Source organism: Phocoena phocoena, chromosome 10 (assembly GCF_963924675.1).
Source record: "Phocoena phocoena chromosome 10, mPhoPho1.1, whole genome shotgun sequence".
NCBI classification, from domain to species: domain Eukaryota; kingdom Metazoa; phylum Chordata; class Mammalia; order Artiodactyla; family Phocoenidae; genus Phocoena; species Phocoena phocoena.
The window spans coordinates 65,973,851-65,991,478 of record NC_089228.1 but is presented as its reverse complement, the minus strand read 5'-3'; the positions used below and the strand labels follow the sequence as shown (position 1 = coordinate 65,991,478).

Sequence of the window (17,628 nt, the reverse complement as noted above, 5' to 3'; positions counted from 1 at the left end):
TCTGAGGGAAGAAGGTGCACGGTGTGTGCAGGGCACTGGCCTCCCTCCTGCTGGCTCCTACAGGAAGGCCTTCCTCTTCCTCGAGCCAGACTCCAGAGCCAGCCGGGGACTCCCCGGTGAAGACGTGAGGAGCCATCCCATTCCTTGCAGTGCAAGACCCATCAGGACCAAGACACCTGCTGTGTGGAGCCAGCCTGTGGGTGTTCAGATGCTCAGAGCCCCAGGCTTTGGAGCCAGGCATGTGCTCTAGGACCTGGCACAGACCCTGGGCCCTCACAGAAAGAGGTCTGACCTCGCTGAGCTGAGGGTCTCACAGGGGGAGGCCAGCAATCTTAGAGGGATGGGCCGCAGGCCAGCTGTTAGCAGAGCGCAAGGGGATTCTGGCCCCAGGTGGTCACAGTGGTTGGTTGTGTCAGGAAAGGTGCAGTTAGCTCTTGGCAACGGCACCCAGCCGTGGCTCGGAAGACGGGAGAGGAGAGCCAACAGGGAGCCCCGGCCAATCGGAGGGAGCAGCCTCCAGTGCCGAGTGGACTCCGCTTGGAGACTGCCCCCGCCTCAGGAGCCACAGTGCCCGCCCGCTGAGGCCCTCTTGGTGCCCACCTCAAAGGCACCTTGCCCCCCCGCCAAGCTGTCCTCGCCCAAGGGGGGAATTCACAGTGTCCGGTGGTGTTAGGTGCGGGCTGAGAGTGTGCAGTGTCTAAAGCTGCCGCCCCGGGAGGAGAGGTCCCAGTGGGGGTGGGACCCTGGCGTCAGCAGCTGGAAGGAGAGCTGAGAAGAGCAGAAGGACGGACGGCAAAGGCACATGAGACTAGTGGAGACGGGGTGGGCGCTTAGAAGATAGTGGTCTCATACTTGGTGCTGAGGCTCCGCTTAGAGTCTGGTTTGGGGTCCACAACCCAGGAGACGCTGGCATGGGACTGGGCATCTGGGTCCATATCGGGTGGTTCCAGCTGCTGAGGAAGAGGGTGAAGAGTCAGAGGGAGTGCTGCACCTGGGCCAGGGGTCAACGGGGCCCGCTGTCCCCCGCCTCCCGGGCCATGCTGACGTCAGTACCCCACGGGGGCAGCCCTGTTCTCCTCAGCCAAAGAGCAAGCTCCCTGGGGTGGGGTGGCAGAAGGGGGACCTTCCCTGGAGCATCATGGGAGGGCCGCCTCTGAGCTCTCCAGGGGCAACTTCTCCTGGGGGTTTCTTGGAGCGGCTCAGTTAAAGGAGCCTTGCCCTACCTAAGCATCGAGCACTAAGCCCCAAAGCTGTTCTTGGTGGCAGGAAGCGGGTAAAGGGTTTGGAAACCCCAAACCTCGGGTCCCTCTGGCAGTGCCAGAGGGCTCACCCCGGGCAAGACCACAGCAGGCACCCATGAGCTCTGGAGAGAGGAGGACACACAGCAGAGAAACAGAGGCTCCAGCACAGACAGGGATGGTGGGACGGCAGCTCAGGAAAGACGGGCATGCAGGCGGGGCCGGGGGCGGGGCACCAGAGTCTCAGAGCGCTCACGGTCACTTCGGGGAGACTGATACACAGACAGCAGGAAGTGCAGAGACCTTGACTCCAGGACTAACAGACGGCAGCGGGAGGTAAGAAGGACGATGGGTGGGGCAGGTGTGACAGTAACAACAGCGACTATCAGGGGGCAGCGGCACCTGGGGTGCGGAGCAAAGCAGACACAGACATGGGGTGGCGTTACGGAGGCCGGCTCGCACGGGCCCGTGTCCTGAGGGGCTGGCCACCTGAAGCGTGAGAAGACCCTCCTTGCGCCCGCTCCACCCCGGGGCCCACGTACTGCTGACTTCCTCATGCCGACCCGAGGCTTAGGCACCGGTTTGGAAGATTTCGTTTCGATCATCTCGGCAGCAGAGGCCCCCATCGGCCTGGACTTCTGGGCCTGTAGGGCCAGCTGATAGGCCACCTCGAACGCCTGCCCCAGCGTTAGGATGATCTCATAGGTCAGGTTCTGGGAGGAAACAGCACAACGTGAGAGGTGGGATGCAGGAACCACTGCCCCTCACACCTGCCCTGGCCTCATGCCCCTGAGCACAGGCCAGGCAGCACTGCACGGGTAACAAGAGTGCAGGGAACCTGCTGGAACGCTTGCTTTGAAAGCAGAAGTTTGTCCCGAGGTGACTGATACATTAGGGAACAATCTGAACAAAACACACACTTTGTGTTTCCTCACGTGTGCTTTCATTGGAGAGAAACGCGAGGCGAATGCAGACTCCCCTGCTGACGCCCGCTGCCTGGGAATACACAGCATATATGCCACCCCCACCTGGCAGCTCAACTTGCCCACGGGACCCACCCCTGACAGTAACAATCAAGCGGCAGCTCTTCCCAGGGCCACCCGGCCCGCGCCCTCCCCTCCATCCGTGCACCCCTCTGTCCCTCCTCTTTCTCTCCCTCTGGCACACAGGCTGGCAGGAGTGAGGCACATGCTTCCACAAGCCGACTTCGGGTCCTTCTCGAGGCAGAGCGCCGTGTTTATGTAGCATTTATGTATTTCTTAACCATTTAACATAGATAAAATGGTGTGGGTGTTCGTATTAGGTTCCTGAGGGCTGTGCCCCCTGCCTCATCTCCCCATGAGCCTTGGTGCTTCCCGTGTGGTTTCAGGGTGTGGTGCTCTCTAGGAGCACAGACGCCACGTTACAGCAGAACTGACTGACGCGGGAAGATGAGCTACAGGTAAGAGTACCGGGAAGGATGTGTCCTGGGAGGATTTCCTCATTTCATCTTCAGAACCACCCTGTGAAGTCGGTTACACTCTATCCCCTTTGCGCAGACAAGGAGCCGGGGTCACACAGCTAGCTAGTGGCAGAGCCAGGAGGCTGCAAGCACAGAGCTCCCGGGCGAGGCCGGGAAGACCCTGGAACCAGCTACTCTCACAGGGGCAGCAGGGACCTGGACAAAGGCGCTGTCTCACGGCAGCCACCATGGTCACTCATCCACTCCCTGTGGGCAGCATGTGGGACCGTTCCCCTCAGCCCAGCAGCGCCAGAACCCCGCCTAAGCTGGGATATGGGTGAAGAAAACTTACTATCCCCAAGAGGGAGGTGGAGGGCTTTTCAGGGAGATGGCCCAGCTGGAGGGCGGGAGTTAGGATGGATGGTCGACCAAGAGCCTATGGAGACGAAGCCTTGGCTGACCTGACAGACACACAGCCGGAAGCAGGAAAGCTTCTGTCAACTAGAACCCTGGACGAGCCACTGTCGTCCTGTGTGCTTTAGTCTCAGTGCCAGATAGAGGGGGCTGGAGTGATGTTCATTCTTGAACAGACCTTTGCTAAGTGCCAGCCGGGTGCCAGGACCCACTGCACTGGGGCTGTCGCAGCGCAGGACCCCCCACCGTGCCCAGCTGCGGACTCCACCCACCACGTCCACCGTGCTGAAAACATGGCAATAGTGGTGGCTGGTCTGCAGGTCCTTGGTGATGTAGGCGAAGGTACAGAGGTCCTCCGGGTCCTGGGCTGCACAGGAAATGTTCCGGATCTCGTGCTCTGCGATGACGTTCTGCGGGGAAAACAAGGGTCTGGAATTCTTGGGCTCCCTGAGGGCACACCCTAGTCCCTTCACCATTGCCACCTTCCTGTCCCATCCTAGCGTCAGCCAAACACCACTTCCCCATCTCTTCGCGGTGGGGGTGGGGGTGGCACCTCACCTTGTCTGATTTAGGGTTGGGGTCTCCACCCTTGACCATGGCAACTGAGGGAGCAAATGTTCACACCCAGCCCACTCTGCTCTCCAGGGTGGGATCGCAAGCACAGGGCCTGGGGGTGTCCTGCGCTCCCTAAGTGCATCGCAGCGTTAAAGGCCCATGAGCAGATAAGTGGCCAGTGGAGCCCATGCTGGGGAAGATAAGCTGTCCCTCGGTGGGGCCCTGGGAACCAGGATACGTGGGTGCGTGAGAGACAAGTACCCCCCCTCTAGGGAAGATACCCAGCTGGCCAGGAGGTGGGGGTGTGTGTGGGGAGGAAGGGTGCCCCCTCCTCCCTCAACAGCAGTTGTGGGAAGCACACCTTGTTGGAGGCGTCGATGAACTTGACACCTTTGTAGGTGATGGACAGGATGATGGTGGGGATCTTCTTCATGTGCTCCGTGGATTTCTACAGGAAACGGGAGGCCTGTCAGCCGTACGCAGCGTGGCAGGGCCCCCGTGGCTGCAGGCGGTGCTGCCATCCGCTGCCTTGCGTCCTGGCCACCCCCACGGTAACCTACCCGCATCTTGGCACAGGCGTCTTGCGTGGATTCTGTCCCTCGCAGATCTTTGATCAACATGGAGCCCAGATACTGTGGGAGCGAGCAGTGGCCCGGCTTAGGAGTCCTGCGTTACCACACGGGGCCACCAGCCAATCTGGGACCACAGTCAGGGGGCTCCCTCTCCCAGTGACTCTCTTCCCCCATCCTGGCCTGTGAGTCCCCCTTCCCCCAGGTGCTGGGAGCAGCTGAAGATACCATGGGGGCCCTGGGTCCGGCCAGCATGGAAAGCAGGAGACCGGCCAGGCTGGGAGGGCAGAGGCTACTCACATTGGCTTCATAGCCGCAGGACTCGAAGATGAGTTTCTCCGGCTGGTGTTGCCAACTCTGCACAGGGGCATAGGGGGCAGCCAGGCTTGGGGGCCGAAGGGTCAGCTTGGCCTCTCGGTGCTCTTCCTGCAGAACACGTGGGGTCACAGGTCAGCTCGCCTGCTCAAGGGGTTCCCTGGCTCCCTCCTGGGTTCCACCTCTGGGAGCTCCAGGCCGGAGGCAGACAAGCCATTCCGATGCGCTGGGGCGGAGGTGAGGCCTGTCTATGCCAGAGAACTGGTGGAGAAGCAGGGACCTCAGCTGCCCGCCCACCCGTGAGCAGCTCAGCAGGGAAGGCTCTGTGGTGTCTGAGATGAGTGTAGATCTGATCCTGGTGTGGGGAGTCGGGGAAGTATCCGTGGCCAGGGATGCACTTTACAGGGATCCTCATGGCAGGAGCTGGGGTGTGGGGGAGGGGTGGGAGGCCACCACGGGCCAGGTGCCAGGCGATGGGGTCCTTAACTAGGCTGCTGGTGGAAGGAATGGGGAGGAGGGGAAAATTCAGGAAATTTATGACTTCCATTCCCAGCAATATGCAAAGTCTCTCAATACAGAGCAACTAAAACTGCTGGACGATGTGTTTTTTAAATCTTGTAAAATTCATGGTCGTGCTTGTGGAAAAAGGTAAGGGGAATCCCCAGAGGCCAGAACCGAGAAATATGAGTCACGAGAGAAAACAGAGCGAAGCTAGGGCTCACCCTGCGGGGACAAGGGACACCCAGCAACCTGTGTCTAACAGGCCAAGATGGGGCGAGACAAAAAGCCTGCGGTCCGTGCAAGGCGGGAGGGAGGACGGGCAAGTCGAATAAATGCGAGAGCCCTGAAAGCAGTGCCCTGGGCGGTGGGCTGGGAGCCCTGTCCTGCCAAGAGGAATGAGGGGACCCCATCTGTGGCTCCCTCCCGCCCACCTGGATCCTGAAGCGCTCGGCCCGAGAGGGCACCGTAGGGTCTTGGAGACTGTCGTGCCGCCTCCTGCCCGTGTCCCCAGAAGGCAGCAGCAGATCAGCAGACCGGCCGGTGCAGGAGTCATTCTGGCTCAGGGGGGACGACGTCTGCGAGAGCAAGTCTTGGCACTGCAGCAGGAAGAAATCCAGGTGAGATTTGAGACTCATCAGGCCAGTCCTTAGGCTGTAGGTGTCAGCCAATCCTCGGGCTGTCAGGGCCCAGCTTGGGCAGGAGAATCAGTGAGAACAGGCACGAGCTGGAGGCCAGCACCCAGTGGGGAAACGGGCCACTGGGCCCAGCGTGGGTACAGTCAAAGTGACCAGATTCTTCCAGCCAGGAATCCCTAACAACCGGGTCCTGCAGGTGAGCACCCGGGTCACGAGAGCACCCTCCTGCCTGGTTGTAGGGCTGGGAAGCGATCTCTAGTTTATAAAATCGTCTGTCACAACTGATCGCAGGTCCTGGGGGCATGTGACCAAATCCAAAAGTCTTTCCTAAGAAAACACAGCACTGCCGGTTGGCACCCAGAGGCCTCACAAAGAGTATGAATCAGTCTTCACTTTCCATATCTGAATGTCAGCTGAGCCTGGTCCTCAGAACCAGCCTGGGCCCCAGCCTTCTCATGCGTAAGAGGAGGATAAAATAACGCCCACTTTGAGGCTGCCATAAACGGGCTGAGGCTTGGAGCCCAGGGCCCACCCCATCCACTGGCAGCCACGCAGCTTCATGGGTTTGGGGAGACTCATCCTGAACCACAGGCTCACAGTCTAACCCACTTTTCAGTCAGAGATTACCTGCCTTGAGCAACAAAGCATCTCTGAGGTTTTTAAAATCACAGGGATTTTCCTTCAGAAGATGGGGAGGGCCCTGGTCCCTCCGTGTGTTCCAGGCTTTGTCTCGGGTTCACGTCAGGCTGCCCGAGAGGGGGCCCCTCTGACCTACCCCTGCCCACCACCCCGGGCACAGCTCAACCGGACGTTCAGACATGGCCCCAGCCGTCTGGGATTCGGATATTTGTTTTCCTACTTTTGCCAACATTTGGCCCCAACACTGGGAAGGGAGGGATCAGTTGCTCCTCGACTGCAGAGGTGACACTGTCTCTGAAGAACTCCCGAAGAATTCTCCTCAGTTCCTAGCAACACGCAGCATACAAACATCCCTTCCCACCCGCCCCAACTCACCCTCAGCTGGGAAAACCGGGGGGGCTTCTGGGGCGGCTCCTCGTAGGGTCTGTCTGCCAGGGAGGCGATGATGCGCTTGCGATGGCCGAGCAGGTGCACCTTTAGGACCTGGGCAGGGGCGGGGAGAGGAAGGTCAGGCGGCAACTGGGCCCCCAGCCCCCAGCCCTCACCCCCACGGGCCATGCTGGCAGCCCAGGGACACTCAGAGCAGGGCTGTACTCACGTTGACAAGCTCCAGCTCCCAGAGGTTCTTCACAGTGTCAATGGAGCTGTAGCCACTCGACAGGAAGGAGTGGACATAGTCCTGCAGGCCCAGGGAGTCCAGCCAGGAGGGCACTGACAGGGGGCTGTTCCCATCATAGCCCAGAGCCTTCACCTGTGGGGCGAGGGCAGGAGGCGGGACTAACATCTCAGCACTTGGGACGAGGACCCTGGGGACCACGGGGACGCAGGCCGGTTCACTCAGACCACACCAGAGGCTGAGGCTGGAGTAGGTATGGGACAGCTCCTGAGGACCAACGAGGGGCCTGTGTCCTAGCATCCCCGAGTCGCTCCACTCACACAGCCTTCTCTACCTCAGCTCTGGTCTCGGGCCCCATCTGCGGACTACCAGGGCACCCCAGGTCTGGGAAAGGTGCCCTATCAGGTAAGGCTAGATGGGGAGGAGCGTTTGTGGAGGCCCCTACTGTGCTCTGACAAGATCACAGACCTGGTAGGACAAGAAAATGGTGTGTGTCTGTGAAGCGGGCACTGGCCTCACTGCTAGGACTCATTAGTGCTTCCTGAGCTCTGGGCAAGTGGAAGAGACTCTGTGCCAGCAGAGCTGAGGAGAGGCTCAGGCCTACCAGCCACAGCTCCCCAGGAGACAGAGACTGCTTCCTCTGCTGCCCCGAGGGCCCCGAGCCTCCTGGGGAGGGCCTGGTCTCAGGCAACAGGCCAAGCCTGTGGGCACCAGGCTCCGCGCCAGGCAGATGCCTGCAGTGCCGTTCCTGAGGCCGGACTAGGTCCTGACTGTCCCTAGTGCTCTGCTGGCCTTGGGATGTGGCAAAGAAGTAAACAGGATACTGTCCTCCCCGCTGGGGCTCCCGAGATGAGGGGCAGACCCCCACAGTGACCTGCACATCCCCTGAGCCCCGCCCCGCCCCTGGCAAAGGCTGAGACCACGGAACTGTCGGTGGTCACCTTGGGCAGGGACCGCGCAGCCTGGAGCAGCTTCCGCCTGTGCTGTGCATCACTGATGCCGATTTCCCGCAGGTCTTGATCTTCCATCACATTAGGCCCCTAAGAGCAGAAAGGAGAACGTGAGGGCCTCCTGGACAAGGCCGCTGGCTCCCTCAGGGCGTCATGTCAGCCTGTCATGGCCCCTTGCCATGTTCTTCTCCTTCGCCACAGGCACCACGAGAGAATGAGCCCCAGGGCGCCCCGCGAGGCCAGGCCAGGCAGCAAGCAGCCTCATGCAGCAGGAAGACAAACCTGCCCAGGCTGCCCACCCAGCCCGAGCGGCTCCCAGAGTGCTGACCTGGGCTGGAGCAGGCAGGGCTGGGCACAGGCCCTCACCCACCTGAGCTGATGTGCATTTTCCTGGGAGCAGGTTTCATGACCCCCCAAGGTGAACAACAGGAGGATTAATCCCCAGATTCCTCACAGATGTGATTTTGTGATTTAAAGCGGCGGTAACAGCCACCTTGGGCCGGCGGCAGGGGCAGGCACCCAAGAAGCCTGCCTCACCCCGAGGAGGAGAGGAGTCTCAAAGTGGGGACCTGCCTGAGAGAGGAGGGGCGGCTGGGGCTCAGCCCACGTGGGGCAGTTCTCCCCAAGGGAGCAGCTGAGAGCAAAGAAGCCCAGCATGGCAGTGACGACGAGGAGAATGGCTGGTGTCTGCTGTGTTCTTGCTGAGTGACAGGGACGGAAAGCTTTTCTCTGGACCATCCCATTTCAGGCTCACAACCCTGTGTTAGGTTCTACTGGAATCCTCAATTTACAGATAAGGAAACAGACACACAGAGGTCAGAAACGTGTCTGAGGTCACACATCTCATGGTGGAGCTAGGATTTGAGGCAGTCGGACTGTACTCACCACTCCTAACCCCTATCATGGTGTCTTTTATTTCTCACAATGGTGTCACAAGATAGGTTTTTTCAGATTATGATACATGAAAAATCATGGGTTCTGCCCTGTCCCTCAGCCACAGCGTCCACCCCCGCCGAGGGCAACTGTTACCACTTTCCTGGATGTCCCTCCAGAGCCCAGCTGGGCACCTACACACATGTGCATGCTTCATTTTCGCACAAATGTGATTGTTGTACACATTGTTCAACACCTCATTCTTAACTACTTAGTATATACAGGAGGTCACTCAGTATATGGAGACCTGTCTCTTCTTTTAAAGCTGCATAATCATCCAGATTATGGACATCTTATAAATTGCTAAACCATTTCCCAGTTGAAGGACAATTGTTTCCAATTTCTGCTTTTACAAATGATGCTGCATGAACCTCCCTGTATGTGCATCTTTTCTATGGTGGTTATCAGGAGAGATTGCTGCCAAACCATTCTCAAGAGAGAAGAAGAGAGCTGCAGGCATCACTCTGTCTTCAGGCTATACTACAAAGCTACAGTAATCAAAACAGTATGGCAGACACATAGATCAGTGGAACAGAATAGAGAGCCCAGAAATAAGCCCACGCTTATATAGTCAATTAATCTATGACAAAGGAGGCAAGAATATACAATGGGGAAAGGACAGCCTCTTCAATAAATGGTGTTCAGAAAACTGGACAGCTACCTGCAAAATAATCAAGCTGGACTACTTTCTCATACCATAAAATGGATTAAAGACTTGAATGTAAGACCTGAAACTATAAAACTCCTAGAAGAAAACATAGGCAGTACACTCTGACATCAGTGTTAGCAATATTTTTTGGATCTGTCTTCTCAGGCAAGGGAAACAAAAGCAAAAATAAACAAATAGGACTATATCAAACTAAAAAGCTTCCAGACAGTGAAGGAAACTATCAACAAAATGAAAAGGCAGCCTACTGAATGGGAGAAGATATTTGCAAACAATGTATCAGATAAAGGGTTAATATCCAAACTATACAAAGAACTCATACAATCAACATAAAAAAACTAAACAACTCGATTAAAAAATGGGTAGAGACTCTGAACAGAAAATTTTCCAAAGACATGCCAATGGCCAACAGACACATGAAGAGATGCTCAGCATCACTAATTGTTAGGGAAATGCAAATCAAAACCACAGAGAGATATCACTTCACAGCTGTCGGAATGGCTACTATCAAAAAGACAAGTAAGTGTTGGCAAGGATGTAGAGAAAAGGGAACTCTCGTGCACTGTTGGTGGGACTGTAAACTGGTGCACTGACAGATGAATGAATGGTGTGGTGTATACACACACACACAGGAATAGTACTCAGCCATAAAAAAAAGAATGAAATCTTAACATTTGTGACAGTGTGGATGGGGTCTAGAGGGCATTATGCTGAGTGAAATAGAGAAAGACAAATACCATATGATCTCACTTATATGTGGGCTCTAAAAAATGAAAACAGACTCATAGATACAGAGAACAAACAGGTGGTTGCCAGACGGGAACTGGGTGAGGTGGTGGGGGGAAGACATAGGTGAAGGGGATTAAGAGGTACAAGCCTCCAGTTACAAAATAAATAAGCCATAGGGATGTAATATACAGCATAAGGAATATGGTCAATGTTGTAATAACATTGTATGGGGACAGATGGTTACTATACTTATTGTGATCATTTCATAATGTATGCAAACGTCAAATCACTATGTAGTACACCTGAAACTAATATAATATTGCATGTCAATTATATTTTGATTTAAAATTTTCAAAAAAGGATTAAAAAAAGAACAGAAATTGCTTGGTCAAAGGGGTATGTGTATTTAGAAGTCTGACAGATATTTATACTCCTATCAGTGCAGCACTGTGCAGAAGTGGCTTATCACTGCACATTTCTTATCACAAGATCATCCCGCTCATAGATGAACTCAAGCATCTTTTCACATTTTATCTACCAAGCACTTACATAGCACTTACTGCCCTCCTCCATGTTTTCCATGCTTTGCACCTGCTAAACCATTGAATAATAGGGACCACTGTTACCCCATTTTACATCTCAGGAAGCTGAGGCCCAGAGAGCATCAGTAACTTCTGGGGCAGAGTTCAGCCCGATGCTCATGTCCCCGCGGCTCTGGGCCGGGCATGCGGAGCAGCTGCAGCTCCTTTTCCAGGAATTACTCACTTTATCCTTTGCATGTTTATCTATGGAGCTGTTGGTCTCTTCTGTATTTGACTTGTAGGAATTCTTTATACAGTAAGGAACTTAACCCTTTATGAAGAGTTAGGCACGTGTCTTTCCTGATTGTCATTGTCTTTGGACTATTACGCTGGCTTTGCTCATGCAGAACCTATCAGCCTGCACCTGAACACACCCACTTTTCTCGTGGAGCTTCTCTAAGTTCTGTCAGCCTTAGAAAGATCTCCCGCTCCAGGATTTTTAAAACAATTCTTTCACATTTTCTTCCCGTAACTTTACAGTTTCATTTTTTACAATCAAATCTTTAATCTATCTGGAATTAATTTTGATGTAAGTTTTTTTTTTTTTTTTTTTGCGGTACGCGGGCCTCTCTCACTGTTGTGGCCTCTTCCGTTGCTGAGCACAGGCTCCAGACGCGCAGGCTCAGTGGCCATGGCTCACGGGCCCAGCCGCTCTGCGGCATGTGGGATCTTCCCGGACCGGGGCACGAACCCGTGTCCCCTGCATCGGCAGGCGGACTCTCAACCACTGCGCCACCAGGGAAGCCCTGATGTAAGTTTTAAGGGTCAGGATCCACTTAATATTTTTCCCAGGCAGGCTGTCTTATTTCTTGAATGAGCTATCTTTTCCCATTGATATGAAATGACTTCTGAGGTACCCTAAACTCCTGTGTTTCCAAGACTTTTTCTGGACTTTTTATTCTATTGAGGTGGGTATTACTTATGCCCACTTTACAGATAGACAAGTTAATAACTCAGGCAAGCTCATGCAGACCACCAACTGGTGGCCTCACCTTTGTACCCAAGCTGTAGTGACTGCTGGTGTGAGAGCTTCCCCAGAGCCTGCGCATGGTGACAAAAATTTTGTCCTATAGAGGACACAAAGAGGACAAGCCATAAGCTCAAGAGACTCCAGGTGAAGATGGCTCTGAAGGCAGACTGGACTCCCTGCTCAGGCCGCACGCACACCTTCTGCTGGGATACTAGGGAGCCCTGGGCCTGCAGAAGGTCCCCTGGGCCCTGGCACCACTCCAGGTCTGACCAGATCCCAAGTCACCCCTGAATCTAGGAGTCACCACGCCGAGTTCCTGCAGTCATTCTGGGCCCAAATCTAGGGTGTGCTGATGGGGAAAAGCAGAGAGGGGGGCTGTCTGCCCAGACTTTCTACTTGATGAGGAGGACACCTCAGTGAGGACCTGACAAGTGAACCTCCAAGAGGGTGTCACTGCGGCGATGTTCTGAACACCCACTGTTAACCCCAACATTTACTCAGAAGCCTTCACAAGCTTTTAGGGTAACATTAATACTGGACTGAAGGCTGACAACCAGGAAAACCAGATCCAGATGGGGACAGGACCTTCATTAAGCAGAGCCCCCAGTCAAGAGAACTGGGGACTGTATGCAGCTTTGAGGAGAAAGAGGCAAATGGAAACAAAACCAAAACAAAGGATGTGATGGAAAATCAAAGCAAACAGTTGCCACAGCACGTCCTGGGCTCAGTGCAGGGTCCTCCTGAGTTCCTGAACTTGCCACATCTACATTCTGCGGGATTAGTTCGTGTGGTGACTATAAGGTGCTCCAAATCCTCAAAGGCAAGAAACATTCTGGAAGTTACTGTATCCTCTTGACTGAGGAAGAAACCTTTACACGAGGAGTTTTATGGGGAAGAGGGACTTCTGCTTTGTTTACTTTCTACCACACTAACATTTACTGAGAGCTGACTATGTGCCAGGCCCTGTTCCGAGTTCCTAGTGAGTAAACAGTTAGGGAGCTCATCAAATAGAACAGCTCATCCGCCTAAGCGAAATCTGAAACACAACTAGTTGACACTTGGCTTGGTTGGGTTCTGTCCTTGAGGGAGAGGGGGCAGGAGGGCGGGGGTTCCCAGCCACAGAGGTGGGAGCAATGCCACAACACCTCCTCCTCCTGGGTGGGTGTGTGCATGCAGTATGTCTGCGTGTGGAAAAGCAGGCTAGGAGACAGTGCACCTGGGCTCTCCTGCTCTGGCCCCAACACGGCCCGTATCAGCCCCTGCAGGACCTGGCCTCCACCCAAGCAAAGGCCTGTATGTTCTGATGCAAGCGTGACTACTGGGCAGAGCAGCGCTAGACTGCACTCGCCTTGGGACAGGGTTTCGTCTCTCAGCAGTGGTTTCCAGACTTTCCACCTGCCCCACCCCCTCCAGCCTCATTTCCATATTCAGTATTCTCATTCTCTCTCTCTCTCTCTCTCTCTCTCTCTCTCTGCCAGGAGTCATAAAAAAACAAAGGCTGAAACCTCCTCTCTTGGGGGAGAAAGAATGGGACAGAGCTACTGTCCAGGCCTGATTCTGCCTCAGGGGAAAAGCCTGGCACTGGTGCTTCCCCTGCAGCCCCTCCCTCTCCTTTCTGCCTCCCAGTCCTTTCTTGGGCCTCAAGGAGCCAGGGGCTGTGAGAAGAGCTACTCCAGACAGAGGAGGCACGGAATTGGGAGAAGTGTGTTGCCGGGGGTGGGGCCTCAACCTGGACGCACATGAAAATGCAAATTAAGACCTTAAAACATTAAATATTAGTAGTTAGCATTAAATACAACAAAAAATTAAAACAAACTTCAATTTGAAGGATGACGTTCAAATTGAGGGAAATAAGTTCAGATATTGTGTGGCTGTGTCCCAGTCATCAAAGGTCTTAGAGAAACTTCCAGCTGTTTTTGAAAGTGCATGAGTGGAGTGATGTCTTCAGGGAGGCCATTCCGAATTGGGAATGGTAAAATGTAAATATGAGACACACAGGACACAAAGTATTTAGCTGCCGATCCGTGAGACCTCTTCCCAAGTGAATCCCATACTTGAACTTGGGAATATTTGCTAGCAGTGTTCTCCCTGATGAAACTTCTCTCCAGAAGCAACCACAGTCAGTGAGCCTAAAGAGCATTTGGCATTTCCTCAAGAGGACGTCCTCATCAGCTAGAAACACGGATCAGACTGACGCTTCCAACTACTTAATCATTTTCCTGAAGTCATGGGCTCAGTTCCCAAATGCTGTGGCAACCAGGTAGGTGTGGCACCAGCTACTTGCTCTGTATAGTCTGTCATATTTTAAAGTTTCTAACCCCATTTTTTATCTCCAAGAATGGGAAAGTGGAATGTACAGAGTGAAGGAGAATACAACGTTGGGATAAAACACTAAACTTTTGTTTTTCGAGGCAGAACACTCAATTTTCTACCTTATTTCCTAATTTTTATTTTATGATAATATTGAAAATTGGCAAGTGTATAAATGTTAAAAACTTCTAATTGCTAAAAAGCACTGAGAAAATGGGAGCTAGCACTTAGAATAAGAAAGACAAAACTATTAAAAAAAAAAGACCTTTAGAGCAGATTACTCTAATCAAGGGAAGGAAGGGTGGGAGGATGAGGGAAGTACCAGCCTGAGTGAACTGAGCAGCCAATACTCACCACACGCATGGCTGTATTGATCTGTGGCACCTGCCTGAGCAGCTAAAGCTCCTTAAGCAGATAAGCAGCTCGGTGGGCGGGCGAGAGGCCCCCACATCTCCACCTGGGCCCGAGGCATCCTCCAGAGTCTCTGTGCACCAAGGGGGTAGCTCAGAGCTTCCCTGGGTCCTGGCTATTTCAATGTGATACTTATGCTGCCCCTCTGCCTTCCAGAATTTTGTAGATTTCTACTGGGCCCTGCTTCTATCTCTCCCTCATATTAACAAAATAAATAAATAAAATTGTTTTCTGAGTAGAAAAGTTATATAAGTCTATTATAAAAAATTAATAAAGTACAAAGAAAAATGTAAACGCCACTTATAAATCCATTACCTCTGGGGGGGAAAAAACACCCCAGGGTTACCATTCTGATGAATTCTTTTAAGTGGCTTAATATTTTTTAAAAACTGAGATTGGGATCACTTCTAGTATTTCAGTGTATTTTTCTAAGCTTTTATTGTAAAAAAAAAAAAAAGCAAAAGTTGGGATTGTGGTATATGTATTACTTATTTAACCTGCTTTCCCACATGCTGACATACTGCGTGCACACACCTCCTCGTGACACGTAACCACCTGCTTCCACTGCACACTCTCTAGTTCCTGGGCATCCCATAATCTCACCCGCCACTGGACATTTTGGCTCCTCCTTTGCACGTAGTTTTCTACCATCCCCAGAACATGTTACTGGCCACAACGACGGAGTTGTTGTGGGCATTGTCATCTGGGGGGAGGGTCACTGAACATGGCACAGGACCCTGGCCTGAGCCAGGACCGCCTTCCCAGGCTGGGGTTGCAGTGACCACACACGCACACTGGTGGGTGAGCCAGGAGGGAGAAGGGTGAGCACACGAGTCTTCCTCGCCCAGACCATAGCCCCAGACCCGGGCCGGCCCAGGGAGAGTGGGAAGGAGCACTGGGAAAGGGAAGAGGAAGCAAGGAGGGGCAGGGCTCTGCTGCTCACTGTTGTGGCCTAAAAATCTTAATAATGATGGAAAATAGAAGCCATGCTCCCTGAAGCATCACCCATCTACTCCTGCAGGGGCTGAGGGCTTTCTGTGCACCACACAAGGCAGCTGTGGTATAAAGGGATAAGAACTGGGTTCAAATCCCCTACAAAGTCAGAACCTTATAAACAGGAACAAAGCCACCTGCCTGTCCAGGTTAAACAGGAACCGGCGCTCAATGGCTCCTCCTGTGTCCACCTGTTCACCGCTGCCTGGCCCAGCTGACTCCTGCCTCCCTGGAACTTGGTCATAGAACTTCCCAAACTGACACCTTCCCCCAGCTCACGGGTGGCCTTATAAAAAGCTCACCAGCCTCAGTAACAGGAGCAGCTCAGGCTTGACCCACAGCCCCTGCTCTCCTAACGATCCCCACCCCTACCCGGCCCAGCCATGTCCTCAGCTGGAGAGACAGAACTCGATGGTGACAGAGAGCAACTAGTTTCAAGAAGACGAGGATGAAGTGCAAATGTTACCAGCTCCTAGTTCCAGAAGCCAGACCCCTCTCCCCTGTCAGTCTCAAGGGAAGGGTTGTCAGGGACGGCTCTCCTCCTGCGTTCAGGGAGGCAACACCCCTCGTGACCCTTGTTCTCCCAGGCAGGTCCCCAGTGTCCCCCTTCTCTTTGTACCAGGAGCAGCATCCTTCCATCCATCTGCTGCTCGTCACCCCCAAACACCTGCCTTTCTGAGGCCTCATCTGACGTCAGGATGCCACATTCACCCCCAAATCACCAGTGCAGACTAGCGAAGCCCAGAGTCAAAGAGCCTGGATCCGAGACCACCCAAAGCAGGCTTTAACCTCATGGATCTGAGGACAAAGCCGATTTCTGCTTCCGCTGCAGAGAAATCACCACCTTACGTTCCCACACACGGCCAAGGCCACAGTCAGTCTCGATCGTTGCTGTGTGTCACCACAGCTAACACTGTGCCCCCTTCAGAGCTTATGTGCAGAAGGAAGCAGTCAAATGAGATTCCATGGGACGGGGACAGATGGGGAGGGAGGCAGAGCAACTTGCCCCAAATCATACAGGGGCGCCTGGAGGAAACCCAGGTCTCCCGACTCTCAGCTGGTTCTCAGTGCGAGTAGTTAGAACCCCGTGTTTTTTCCTAAGCTTTGCCCCATCCAGCTTCCTTAACCGTGGCTTCAGCCAGCTGCCCGCGGGCCTGGCCCTTCCCTGAGGGTGGAGGGCAAGAACGCCTGCTGCTGGCCTGTGGTGGGGGCGGCAGCTGCAGGTCCAGAGGGCTCCGGTAGCTCCAAGCCAGTGCCGAGAGCTTACTGCGGTCTGGGCCCCACTAGCTCCTTTGCCAGCCTTTTGCAGAACAGCCCTCAACACAGAGTGGGCGGACGGAATGGTCTGCCTGACCCGACGGGCACCTCGAGTGATGCGCTGGCCTAGCCCACTGGCTCTGACTTTGAAGGATGTGCTGAGCCTGTGGCCCAGCCTCAGCGTCTTCCGGTGAAAGGGGGGCATGGGGGCCAGAGTGGGAGGCGAAGGCACTGCTCTGGGCCCAGGAGACCCAGCTTCCAGCCACAGCTCAGCTGTCTGCTTGAGGAGCAGCCTGGAGCCAATGACTTAATCCCAGAGTCCTGAAAGTGCTGTCCATGGACCCCAGGAGTCCACAGATGGGCTTCAAGGATGGCCGGGGACACCTGAGTTATAACTGACATTTGACAGAGACACACGGGCCCCACTGCTCTGCCCCCTGCACTGCTGCACCTGTACACTGGTGGGGGGGGCGTGTACTAACCAAACACAACGGACGTGCTGAGATGCCAGCACAGGACCCCCTGCTGCTGCTCACGCTGGGATATTAGCAACTGGAAGCTACATCAACAGGATGTGTTCACCAGTCCCGTTCCATCCTAAGGTGCAGTTAGTTAAATCGACAGACATGCAAATAGTTCTCAAACTCCCTTCCACTGTGAAGGGGACCAGAGAAGGCCAGAGCAGCACCGGGGGCACGTAGAGCTGGATGCTGAACAATTCCAGCCGCTGTCACTCTGAATAACTCCAGGGAGAGCAAGAGAGCACACGCGCCCGGAAAGGGGTCCAAAGGGAGCCTGGCTCTCGTCTCAAGGTTCAAGGGCCCAGCAGAGACGAGGAACCACCTCAACTCCTGGGACACTGCGGAGCTAAGTTCTTAAGTGACCACAGAATTTAGTCCGGGAG

General features: G+C 54.2%; 1 protein-coding gene across 1 annotated transcript in view; it reads right to left on the bottom strand.

Moving 5' to 3' along the window:
* Positions 1-830: 830 nt before the first annotated feature.
* ANKS1A (ankyrin repeat and sterile alpha motif domain containing 1A) overlaps positions 831-17,628 on the bottom strand; it is a 186,296-nt gene continuing 169,498 nt past the window's right edge. The window contains exons 15-24 of the mRNA XM_065885950.1: positions 7,865-7,963; positions 6,906-7,058; positions 6,683-6,790; positions 5,465-5,629; positions 4,518-4,643; positions 4,209-4,280; positions 4,010-4,096; positions 3,366-3,503; positions 1,781-1,951; positions 831-950 (exon numbers count right to left, since the gene is read on the bottom strand). Coding sequence (XP_065742022.1) covers positions 831-950; positions 1,781-1,951; positions 3,366-3,503; positions 4,010-4,096; positions 4,209-4,280; positions 4,518-4,643; positions 5,465-5,629; positions 6,683-6,790; positions 6,906-7,058; positions 7,865-7,963 — 1,239 coding nt within the window. The remainder of the gene's footprint in view (positions 951-1,780; positions 1,952-3,365; positions 3,504-4,009; positions 4,097-4,208; positions 4,281-4,517; positions 4,644-5,464; positions 5,630-6,682; positions 6,791-6,905; positions 7,059-7,864; positions 7,964-17,628) is intronic.